We start from the raw sequence: 12,191 nt of genomic DNA, 5'->3' as shown, positions 1-12,191 counted from the left end.
GGTTTTCAGACATGTGTGAAGTTTCAAGAGTACATTTTTCAAATGTTTTAAAACATTTTCCTACACGTTTATTTTTCACCACTTCCAGCTACATCTGGTCTCCCATCCAGGGACCAATCAGGACTAACCCTGCTCAGCTTCAGATGCCAGCAGAGGAACGCATGATGCTATCGTGCCGGAATTAATGTGGCAATACTTCCAACTGGAAAAAAGGCCGCGACAGCAATGCTCAGGGTAAGATAACCAAAGAGGTAAAATTGCAAGAAAGAGGGAGGCATTTATCATAACCAATTATTAATTGAAAACTTTTTTTTTGCATAAACGATTTCCTTGCAATATTTTGTTTTGCTATCAATACTTTTGGGTTAATATTATGCTTTCAATTGTATTATTTTTGTTTGCAATACAAAGAAATGTTGTTCTTGAAGTTTTGATTGATATTATTGACACAAAAGTAACTAACTAGAGGATTGCACCATATAATAACACTGTTAATCTTTTAAAGGTGTTTAAAGTGGCAAAACTTAATTAAAACATGAACCACGTGTTCACCCCACCACAGTTTTGGTAAAACGCTGAGGGATGGGGCTGGAGAAATGCAACCACTCAAATCCATAGACTATTGTTTTAACCATGTTTTTAGGACATACAGTGTTTGTTTACATTTCATTTGTTTGCAAACATTGAAGTAAATGTGGAGTTTTCTTCCAAGTGAAACTGCAAAAAGTTCTTCACACTGTCACGCCCTGACCATAGAGAACTTTTTATTCTCTATGTTGGTTAGGTCGGGGTGTGATTAAGGGTGGGTTATCTAGGTGAATTGTATTTCTATGTTGGCCTGGTATGGTTCCCAATCAGAGGCAGCTGTTTATCGTTATCTGATTGGGGATCATATTTAGCTAGCCATTGTGCTTTGTGGGATCTTGACTATGTATAGTTGCCTGTTAGAACTATTTTGAGCTTCACGTTTCGTTTGGTTCGCGTTATTGTTTTTGTTCTTTGAGTTCTCTCCCTAATAAAAGGGATGGAAACATACCACGCTGCATCTTGGTCCAATCATTATGACGATCGTGACACACACACACACAAGCTTTTTTCACATGTGACACTGCAAATATGTTTCTCACATGTGAAAGTTTAACATTTGAAGCTGCTAATTTCAAGTGAAACCACAAATCACATGTGAGGTGAAAACATGTTATTCTCCTCACATGTGAAAATGTGGTGTTAACATGTGAACATGAAAACAAGGTTTCACATATGACATTTAAGCTCAACGTGTCAAAACTGCTATTTCACATCTGAAACTGCAAATTTGACATGTGTTTTTTTTGTAAGGGTGGCTGGAACCCAAGTCTTCAGAATATGTGGCCAGAACAAACCCTTTTTTAAACTCCACTGGACAAAAATATAAAACGCAACATGTAAAGTGTTGGTCTAATGTTCATGAGCTGAAATAAAAGATCCCAGAATTTTTTCATATGCACAAAAAGCATATTTCTTTCACATTTTGAGCACAAATTTGTTTAAAATCCCTGTTAGTGAGCATTTCTCCTTTGCCAAGATAATCAATCCACCTGACAGGTGTGGCATATCAAGAAGCTGATCAAACAGCATGATCTTTACACAGCTGCACCTTGAAGTGGGGATTATAAAAGGCAACTAAAAAATGTGCAGTTTTGTCACACAACAAAATGCCACAGATGTCTCAAGTTTTGTGGCAGCATGTAATTGGCATGCTGATTGATGGAATTGTCCACCAGAGCTGTTTTCAGATAATTTAATGTTAATTTATATACCAGAAGGCGCCTCCAACATCGTTTTAGAGAATTTGGCAGTACGTCCAACTGGCCTCAAAAACGCTGACCACGTGTAACCACGCCAGCCTAGGAATACTAAAGTATTCAGACCAAGACTTTTTCCACATTCTGTTACATTAAAGCCTTATTCTAAAATGTATTAATATTTTTATCTGAAATATCATGGACATAAGTATTCAGACCCTTTACTCAGTACTTTGTTGAAGCACCTTTGGCAACGATTACAGCCTCAAGTCTTCTTGGGTATGACGCTACAAGCTTGGCACACCTGTATTTGGGGAGTTTCTCTCATTCTTCTCTGCAGATCCTCTCAAGTTCTGTCAGGTTGGATGGGGAGCGTTGCTGCACAGCTATTTTCAGGTCTCTCCAAAAATGTTAGATCGGGCTGAAGTCAGGGCTCTGGCCGGGCCACTCAAGGACATTCAGAGACTTGTCCCGATGCCACTCCTTCGTTGTCTTGGCTGTGTGCTTAGGGTCATTGTCCTGTTGGAAGGTGAACCTTCGCCCCATTCTGAGGTCCTGAGCAGGTTTTCATCAAGGATCTCTCTGTACTTTGCTCTGTTCATATTTGCCTCGATCCTGACTAGTTTCCTAGTCCCTGCCGCTGAATAACATCCCTACAGCGTGATGCTGCCACTACCATGCTTCACCTTAGGGATGGTGCCAGGTTTCCTCCAGACGTGACCCTTGGCATTCAGGCCAAAGAGTTACATTTTGGTTTCATCAGAACAGAGAATGATCTTGTTTCTCATGGTCTGAGAGTCTTTAGCTGCCTTTTGGCAAACTCCAAGCGGGCTGTCATGTACCTTTTACTGAGGAGTGGCTTCCGTCTGGCCACTCTACCAAAAAGGCATGATTGGTGGAGATGATTGTCCTTCTGGAAAGTTATCCCATCTCCACAGAGGAACTCTAGAGCTCTGTCAGAGTGACCATCGGGTTCTTGGTCACCTTGACCAAGGCCCTTCTCCCCTGATTGCTCAGTTTGGCCGGGCGGTCAGCTCCAGGAAGAGTCTTGGTGGTTCCAAACTTCTTCCATTTAAGAATGATGTAGGCCACTGTGTTCTTGGGGACCTTCAATGCTGCAGAAATGTTTTGGAACCTTTCCCCAGATCTGTGCCTCAACACAATCCTGTCTCAGAGCTCTACAGACAATTCCTTCGACCACATGGCTTGGTTTTTGCTCTGACATACACTGTCAATTGTGGGACCTTATATAGACAGGTGTGTGCCTTTCCAAATCTCGTCCAATCACTTGAATTTACCACAGGTGGACTCCAAGTTGTAGAAACATCTCAAGGATGATCAATCGAAACAGGATGCACCTAAGCTCAATTTCGAGTCTCATAGCAAAGGGTCTGAAGTCTTCTGTAAATAAGGTATTTCTGTTTATTATATATAATACATTTGCAAACATTTCTAAAAACCTGTTGTTACTTTGTCATTAAAGGGTATTGTGTGTAAATTGATGAGGAAAAACATTTATTCAATATATTTTAGAATAAGGCTGTAACGTAACAAAAAGTTTAAAAAGTCAAGGGGTCTGAATACTTGCCGAAAGCACTATATAGTGTTTTGCAAAAGAAAAAGTCATAAAAAATCTGAGAGCAGTAATATGTACACAAATGAAGGTTCCCATAGGCAATCATTTCTGATGATAAAAAAAAAGTGAAAAATTGGTAGATATGGCGTCTTGGAAATAAACTCTTAATATTTACTTGGTTATCGTTTTTAGAACCTCCATATTGGTTCCAAAAACACCTATTGCATGATATCAAGCGGTTATATTCCAGGGCATTTATGAAACTGTCAGGAATCAAGGCTTGTAGCAGGCATTTTGCATTTCTTTGGGAATTTTAACAGCCCAAGGACAACAATGTCACTCTGGATTCATAACTTCATTGAATTCCAGTCTTAATAAAAGACAGCAACCTGTTCACTGATGCGGTTGACATGTAGACATGACTCAGAGGAGTGTGTGTTGCACAGTGGATAGGCTGCACTGACCTGGAAATTGAGGAACACAGTGAGAAGGCCAAAGAAGAAGGCCATGGCGCTGAAGCCGAAGATGAGGAGGGGTCTTCTGCCGATGCGCTCAATCACAAGGCCCTGGGGGAGAGAGAATGGAAGAAAACACTGGAACAGTGAGGAACTACCAGGACTTGTCCAATTGAACACTCATTCTAATTCTCATTGCAAAACATATTTTTTAAATTACTGTCGTCTGTCCTAATTAAATAAACAAAACCTAGCATTGACATTATTTCATACATTTTTTTCCACTGTCATTCTAGTACTGGCATAGTATAGACCAGGTTTTTTCTCCGGTGAATATATTTCTACCAGTTATTGTGTGTGTGTTTAATATTGTGTTCTGTGGTAATAGTTGTGGTATAGGGGATAATAAACTCTTGGGGTTGAGACCGGAGTTTGCGACCGGAGATCGAAACCCTCTCCCAGAAGCTTAGCCAAAGCCCAGGATATTTCCATTCCCAATATGGGGACGAGCATCTGAGCATGAAAGTATTCATAGCACGACCACCACCTATCCCATGCAGTCGGATTCCGCAATGTCGTTCAAGGGTCACTGGTTACTTTAAAGCAACACCCCAGGGGTCCCTGGGTGGAAAGAGAGAGACGAGAGAATGTGGTCTTGTTCTGTGGATGAGATAGTATCGTCAGTGCTGAAATAAGGCAAACAATGAAAGCCCGAAGCGGGCGGTTCAAGGACAATTGAAATAAATGTATTACGCCCTAATCTATGGATATCACATGACTGGGAATACAGATATGCACCTGTTGGTCACAGAACCTTTAAAAAAAAAAGTAGGGGCGTGGATCAGAAAACTAGTCAGTATCTGGTGTGACCACCATTTGACTAATGCAGCGCAACATATCCCCCTTGAATAGAATTGATCAGGCTGTTGACTGTGGCCTGTGGAACGTTGTCCCACTCCTCTTCAATGGCTGCGCGAAGTTGCTGGATATTAGTGGGAACTGAAACACGCTGTCGTACACGTTGATCCAGAGCATCCCAAACATGCTCAATGGGTGACATGCCTGGTGAGTATGCAGTCCATGAAAGAACTTGGACATTTTGAGCTTCAGGAAATGTGTACAGATCTTTGCGACATGGGGCCGTGCATTATCATGCAAAAACATGAGGTAATGGCGGCGGATGAATGGCACAACAATGGGCCTCAGGATCTCGTCACTGTATCTCTGTGCATTCAAATTGCCATCGATAAAATGCAATTGTGTTTGTTGTCCTTAGCTTATGCCTGGCAACAGCTCTAGTGGACATTCCTGAAGTCAGCATGCCAATTGCACATGTGGCATTGTGTTATGTGGCAAAACTGCACATTTTAGAGTGGCCTTTTATTTACAAGGTGCACCTGTGTAACGAGCATGCTGATTAATCAGCTTCTTGATATGTAACACCTGTCAGGTGGATGGATTATCTTGGCAAAGGATAAATGCTTACTAACAGGGAGGAAAACAAAAAATAAATAAGAAATTAGCTTTTTGTGCATATGGAACATTTCTGGGATATTTTATTTCAGCCCATGAAACATGGATCCAACACTTTGAATGTTGCGTTTATATTTTTTGTTCAGTAGTTTAGTTTATTAATTCAACCATTTAGAAAAACAAGCACACATAAAACTTGAAAAAGCCATTACATGCACTTGAGTAAAATCATCAAGGATAACACACAATAAAGTCTGGGACAGTTGAAGTCAGAAGTTTACAAACACTTAGGTTGGAGTCATTATAACTCATTTTTCAACCACTCCACAAATTATAGTTTTGGCAAGTCAGTTGGGACATCTACGTTGTGCATGACACAAGTCCTTTTTCAAACAATTGTTTACAGGCAGATTATTACACTGAATAACATTTCCAGTGGGTCAGAAGTTTACATACACTAAGTTGACTGTGCCATTAAACAGCTTGGAAAATTCCAGAAAATGATATCATGGCTTTAGAAGCTGCTGATAGGCTAATTGACATAATTTGAGTCAATTGGAGGTGTACCTTTGGATGTATTTCAAGGCCTACCTTCAAACACATCATGGGAAAATCAAAAGAAATTAGCCAAGACCTCAGAACAAAAATTGTAGACCTCCACAAGTCTTTCATCCTTCGGAGCAATTTCCAAACGACTGAAGGTACCACGTTCATCTGTACAAACAATAGTACGTAAGTATAAACACCATGGGACCACGCAGCCTTCATACCGCTCAGGAAGAAGATGCGTTCTGTCTCCTAGAGATGAACGTACTTGTGCGAAAAGTGCAAATCAATCCCAGAACAACAGCAAAGGACCTTGTGAGATGCTGGAGAAAACGGGTACAAAAGTATCTATATCCACAGTAAAACAAGTCCTATATTGACTTAACCTGAAAGTCCGCTCAGCAAGGAAGAAACAACTGCTACAAAACCGCCATAAAAAAGCCAGACTACGGATTGCAACTGTACATGAGGACAAAGATCGTACTTTTTGGAGACATGTCCTCTGGTCTGATGAAACAAAAAAATAACTGTTTGGCCATAATGACCATCGTTATGTTTGGAGGAAAAAGGGGAGGCTTGCAAGCCGAAGAACACCATCCCAACCGTGAAGCACGGGGGTGGCAGCATCATGTTGTGGGGGTGCTTTGCTGCAGGAGGGACTGGTGCACTTCACAAAATAGATGGCACCACGAGGAACAAAAATTATGTGGATATATTGAAGCAACATCTCAAGACATAAGTCAGGAAGTTAAAGCTGGATCACAAATGGGTCTTCCAAATGGACAATGACCCCAAGCATACTTCCAAGGTTGTGGCAAAATGGCCTAAGGACAACAAAGTCAAGGTATTGAAGTGGCCATCAATCCTATAGAACATTTGTGGGCAGAACTGAAAAAGTGTGTGCGAGCAAGGAGGCCTACAAACCTGACTCAGTTACACCAGCTCTGTCAGGAGGAATGGGCCAAGATTCACCCAACTTATTGTGGGAAGCTTGTGGAAGGCTACTCAAAACGTTTGACCCAAGTTAAACAATTTAAAGGCAATGCTACAAAATACTAATTGAGTATATGTAAACTTCTGATCCACTGGGAATGAGATGAAAGAAATAAAAGCAGAAATCATTCTCTACTATTATTCTGACATTTCACATTCTTAAAATAAAGTGGTGATCCTAACTGACCTAAGACAAGGAATTGTAACTAGGATTAAATGTCAGGAATTGTGAAAAACGGAGTTTAAATGTATTTGGCTAAGGTGTATGTAAACTTCTGACTTCAACTGTATTTCCATTGTGTTCCTCTTGAGACAAGATGGCTAGGCAAGATCGAACACAGTTAAACACAGTATGGCATTGAGAAATAGTGGACATTCATGTGTGAGCACGTGTGTTTGTTGAAAAGCAGATTGTGTATAAATGCTTGGGGGTATGTACGTGTTGTGTGTGGAGTAGTGAGGTGTGTTCTGTGTCTGTGTGCAAACACGCGTGAGAGCATGTGTATTTGTAGACGAATGTGGTCAGTTCTGTGTGTGAGCGTGCATACGCCCTGAAATGGGAATCTGAGTGTGTGTGTGGTTCGTAGAAAAGCAGGGTTTTGGTCATGCACCAGCAATGGCTTAGTGATCCCAGTCCATCTGGTGCTAGGGCTTGAGAAACTTTACTTCACACTCCTGGTCCCTAAAGGCCTGGAACTTTTCTCACTGATGGTCACATCACTGCACCCAGGCCTCCGCACATAGACCACTAGCCATTATCAAGGCCATATTGGTAGGAGTGTGTGTGTGTGCCACTATTGGTTATGTTACAGAACTCAGCACCGTGGCGCTTGGACATTCAAGGGGACGTGTGTGCTTGTGTAGAAAAGGGCCCACTGTCTCAAGTTGGTTTTATACACTTCAGGGCAATATTCATCCACACTACACTCATAGAAAAAGGTTTTTTGGCTGTCCCCATGGGAGAACCCTTCGAAGAACCCTTGTTGGTTCCAGGTAGAACCATTTTGGTTCCAAGTAGAACCCTGTTGGGTTCCATGTAGAACCCTTTCCATAGAGGGTTCTACATGGAACCCAAAATGGTTTTGCCTGGAACCAAAAATAATTTTACCTGGAACCAAAAAGGGTTCTCCTATAGGGACGGCCGAATAAACCTTTTTTATAAAAGAGTGTAGAGGCACATGAGGACACAGAATTACTGGCCTCTAATAATTACATCTCTTTACCACATTGCCGTAGCGACATTTCCCAATATCAAAACCTATGGAGATGTGAAGTACATTAACATGCATAACTGCTTCATGGACTTGCAGACACTGAACTGTCTTCTCTGTGTCAACTGGCATAACCTCCTAGCCCTAGCAGAATGGTTTTAAAAATAAACCACTCTCCGTTCAAACTGCCCATGCACTCATAGAAGGTCACTTATTATTAACACATATCCAGGGAATGACTCGTGGATGTTTGAGTTTGTTTTCCTTTTCCGGCCCCGGAGGGCACGCAGAGCGACGTTAAACCTGATTTGATGTGCCAGCACACACTCTACATGACATCATCACTCTGACACGCCACCCATAAGGTGTTTCCCCAGCAACGAAGGCAAACAGCAAAAGGGCGATGGCACACTGCATGACAATAGTGTGTGCGTGTGTGTTTGAAATTAGGTTATTCATGAAAACAAACATATGTAAGCTTTAAATAGGCTGAAAGTTCAATATTTACAATATTTTCTGCTGTAACTGGGGTTGTTAATCATGCCCTGTAGTGTGCTAATAGAAATGGAAATTTGAATACGTACCAATTTATCATCCTTTACTCTAGGAGAATGGAACTTGACATTTCTTTGTTGAAGTGAGTAACTTTACCCCCGCCTACATGTACATACCTACCTCAACTACCTCGTACCTCGTGTGTTTTTATGTTCTTATTGAACTCCACATCATTGGGAAAGAGCTTGTAAGTCAGCATTTCACTGTAAGGTCTACTGCACCTGTTGTATTCGGCACATGTGACAAATAAAATCTGATTTGATAAACAATCCTATCCCAGAACATATACAAGACTTATAAGGTTAAGACTGTATTCCAGCCTTACTCAACAGTGGTTGATGACTCACTGTCGTTGCCTTCTGGCCTTTGCAGATCTGCTGGGTTAGGACAGCGGCATCAGGATATAAATATATCCGGAGACACACAAACATACACCCTGCAAGTCCAATTAGAAACAAAAAAGTCAGCAGCGGTTTTCTCAAGCCCAGTACATGCAAGCAATGATGCAGAAGTGGGCATGGAGCGTGTGCAGACAAATATCATCACTTCAACGCTAAGTCCAGTCCAGTAAATAATGAGTTGGTTCCTCTATCCTCTCACTCAAGCTTATCCCACTCTACTGTGGAGAGCACAGAGATAAACATTTTTGGCAGTATTAATGTATGTGTAGAATTAAAGTTTAAATTCGAAAGAAAAATTATAAAAAGGAACAATGCTTTGATCTTAGATTAAAAAGAGTGCGGCTGACGCTTCACAAAGCCTCGCAGTGGTTGACAGACCAAGATGAAAGGGTTTCCTGTCTTATGTTTGCATGCGCAAAACAAGTTCAGTCTTGAATCATTTTCTTCTCCTCAAAGCTATGTTGCAGTGGACGTATTGCACGACGCACAAACTTTATCTACAGTGCCTTCAGAAACTATTCACACCCCTTGAACTTATCCACATTTTGTTGTGTTATAGCCTGAATTTAAAATGTATTCAATTCAGATTTGTTGGTCACTGGCCTAGACACAAAAGCCGATAATGTTGAAGTGGAATTATGTTTTTTAATAATAATAATAATTAAGGAAAATATGAACTGTCTTGAAATGTCCATTAAGTATTCTACCATTTTGTTATGGCAAGCCTAAATATATTCAGGAGTAAAAATGTGCTTAACAAGTCACAAGTTGCATGAATTCACTCAATAATAGTGTTTAACATGATAAAAAATGACTACCTCATCTCTGTACCCCACACATATAATTACCTGTAAGGTCCCTCAGTCAAGCACTGTTGACTGAGGAAGGACACTGCAAATAGTCCGGGTAGCCATTTGATTAGCTGTTCAGGAGTCTAATACTTGGGTGCAGAAGCTGTTAAGAAGCCTTTTGGACCTAGACTTGGCGCTCTGGTACCGCTTGCCCTGCGGTAGTAAAGAGAACAGTCTATGACTAGGGTGGCTGGAGTCTTTGGCAATTTTTAGGGCTGTAATCACAGCTGTAATTGCTGCCTAAGATGCTTTTACAAAGTATTGACTCAAGGGTGTGAATACTTATGCAAATGCTATATTTCTGTATTTCATTGTCAATAAATTTGCAAAAGATTCAAAAAACATGGGGCATTGTGTGTAGATTGGTGAGAAAAAAATCTATCTAATCCATTTTGAATTCAGGCTGTAACACAACAAAATGTGGAATAAGTCAAGGGGTATGAATACTGAAGGCACAAACTTTTTTCACTTGTTTAACTTGGAATAGTGTGCACTCAAATGTTTCTCAGTCAGCACTTTAGTAGACTGGTTTCCACCAGAATCTAGCCGTATTGCTAGTGACCAATAAGTGACCACAGTCTAGAAACAGTCCTTAAAAGTTGCCACATCGATGAGTCAATAAAGGGATTGGACTTTATAGAATAAACTAGAATTCTTATTCACTACATACATTTTTGGACTAATACATTAATTAAAAATACCCATTGTTTAGTCCAACTGTTGTAACCCATCAGAACCCAAAATATAAGCTTGTTTAACTAAAGTTTTCATGAACAATGTAGATGTAAATAAACACTATATAGCATCAAAACAAGGTTAAAACCATAATTTTGATATGGTCTTTCCTTGCATGCATAGTTCTGTCTATGAACTTGAGAGTTGTTACATTTCTCCAGGCCCATCCATCAGCGTTTAACCAAAACACAGGCGGGATGACCGCTTTGTTATTGTTTTAGTTAAGGATTCTAGCTTTAACATAAAATTCTGGTAGTCGCAGACTGTTTGCTTAACTATAATTGTCAATGTTGCCATATTTTATGATCAACATTACTGCAAAAACAACATAGCGTTGTAAATCAAATCATATTGTATTTGCCACATGCAGCGAATACAACGGGTACTGACTTGCTTACGAGTCCTTCGCCAGCGATGCAGTTAAAAAAATTATACAAATAATAAATAGTAACACAAGAGGAATAAAATAAACAAGAATGGAGCTCTATAAAGGGAGTACCAGTACCAGCTCAATGTGCAGAGATACGAGGTATTTGAGGTAGATATGTACATGAAGGCAGGGTAAAGTGACTAGGCTTCAGAATATATAATAAAGAAATGTAAAGAACAGAGCAGAAGTGGCAATTGATGAGTGTAAAAGTGTGTGTGAGTGTGTACATAGTGTGAATACTGTACATACACATGCGAGTGTGCATACAGTCAGTGCAAGATAGGGTCAGTGCAGATAGTCCGGGTAACCTTTTAATTAACAATTTAGCAGTCTTATGGCTTGGGGTAGAAGCTGTCTCATACCTGTTGGTCTGAGAGCCGATGCTTCTGTACCGTTTGCTGGACGGTAGCAGAGTGAACAGTCTATGGCTAGGGTGGCTGGAGTTTTTGGCAATTTGGGGGATTAGCAATGGGATAATCCATACATTTACAGTGCCAAGCATTTATTTGGGCTGTAATCTGAGGTGAAGTTAATTGCCGATTTTTGAGGCTGGTACCTCTATTGAACTTATTTTTTAAATTTGTTTAAATAAAAAAATAACCTTTATTTAACCAGGTAGGCCAGTTGAGAACAAGTTCTCATTTACAACTGCGACCTGGCTAAGATAAAGCAAAGCAGTGCGACAAAAACAACAACACAGAGTTACACATGGAATAAACAAACATACAGTCAATAACATAATAGAAAAATCTGTATACAGTGTGTGCAAATGAAGTAAGGAAGTAAGGCAATAAATAGGCCATAGTGGCAAATTAATTACAATTTAGCAATTAACACTGGAGTGATAGATATGCAGATGAGGATGTGCAAGTAGAGATTCTGGGGTGCAAAAGAGCAGAAAAACAAAAACAGATATGGGATGAGGTAGGTAGTTGGTTGGATGGGTTATTTACAGATGGGCTGTGTACAGCGATCATCAGTAAGCTGCTCTGACAGCTGATGCTTAAAGGTAATGAGTGGAATAACTGCTGGAGCGCGTGCTACGGGTGGGTGTTGCTATGGTGACCAGTGAGCTGAGATAAGGCAGAGCTTTACCTAGCAAAGACTTATAAATGACCTGGAGTCAGTGAGTTTGGCGACGAATATGTAGCGAGGACCAGCCAACGAGAGCATACAGGAAG

The 12,191-nt window shown here is 40.5% G+C and overlaps 1 protein-coding gene across 4 annotated transcripts in view; it reads right to left on the bottom strand.

Moving 5' to 3' along the window:
- Positions 1-12,191, bottom strand: part of slc2a9l2 (solute carrier family 2 member 9, like 2) — a 264,735-nt gene that overhangs the window by 137,661 nt on the left and 114,883 nt on the right. For all 4 annotated transcript variants that reach the window (XM_071384159.1, XM_071384136.1, XM_071384150.1 and 1 more), the window contains one exon: positions 3,825-3,926. In XM_071384159.1, the coding sequence (XP_071240260.1) occupies positions 3,825-3,926 (102 nt within the window). The remainder of the gene's footprint in view (positions 1-3,824; positions 3,927-12,191) is intronic.

Source organism: Salvelinus alpinus, chromosome 2 (assembly GCF_045679555.1).
Source record: "Salvelinus alpinus chromosome 2, SLU_Salpinus.1, whole genome shotgun sequence".
Lineage (NCBI taxonomy): Eukaryota > Metazoa > Chordata > Actinopteri > Salmoniformes > Salmonidae > Salvelinus > Salvelinus alpinus.
This window is presented reverse-complemented; position numbering and strand designations above follow the sequence as displayed.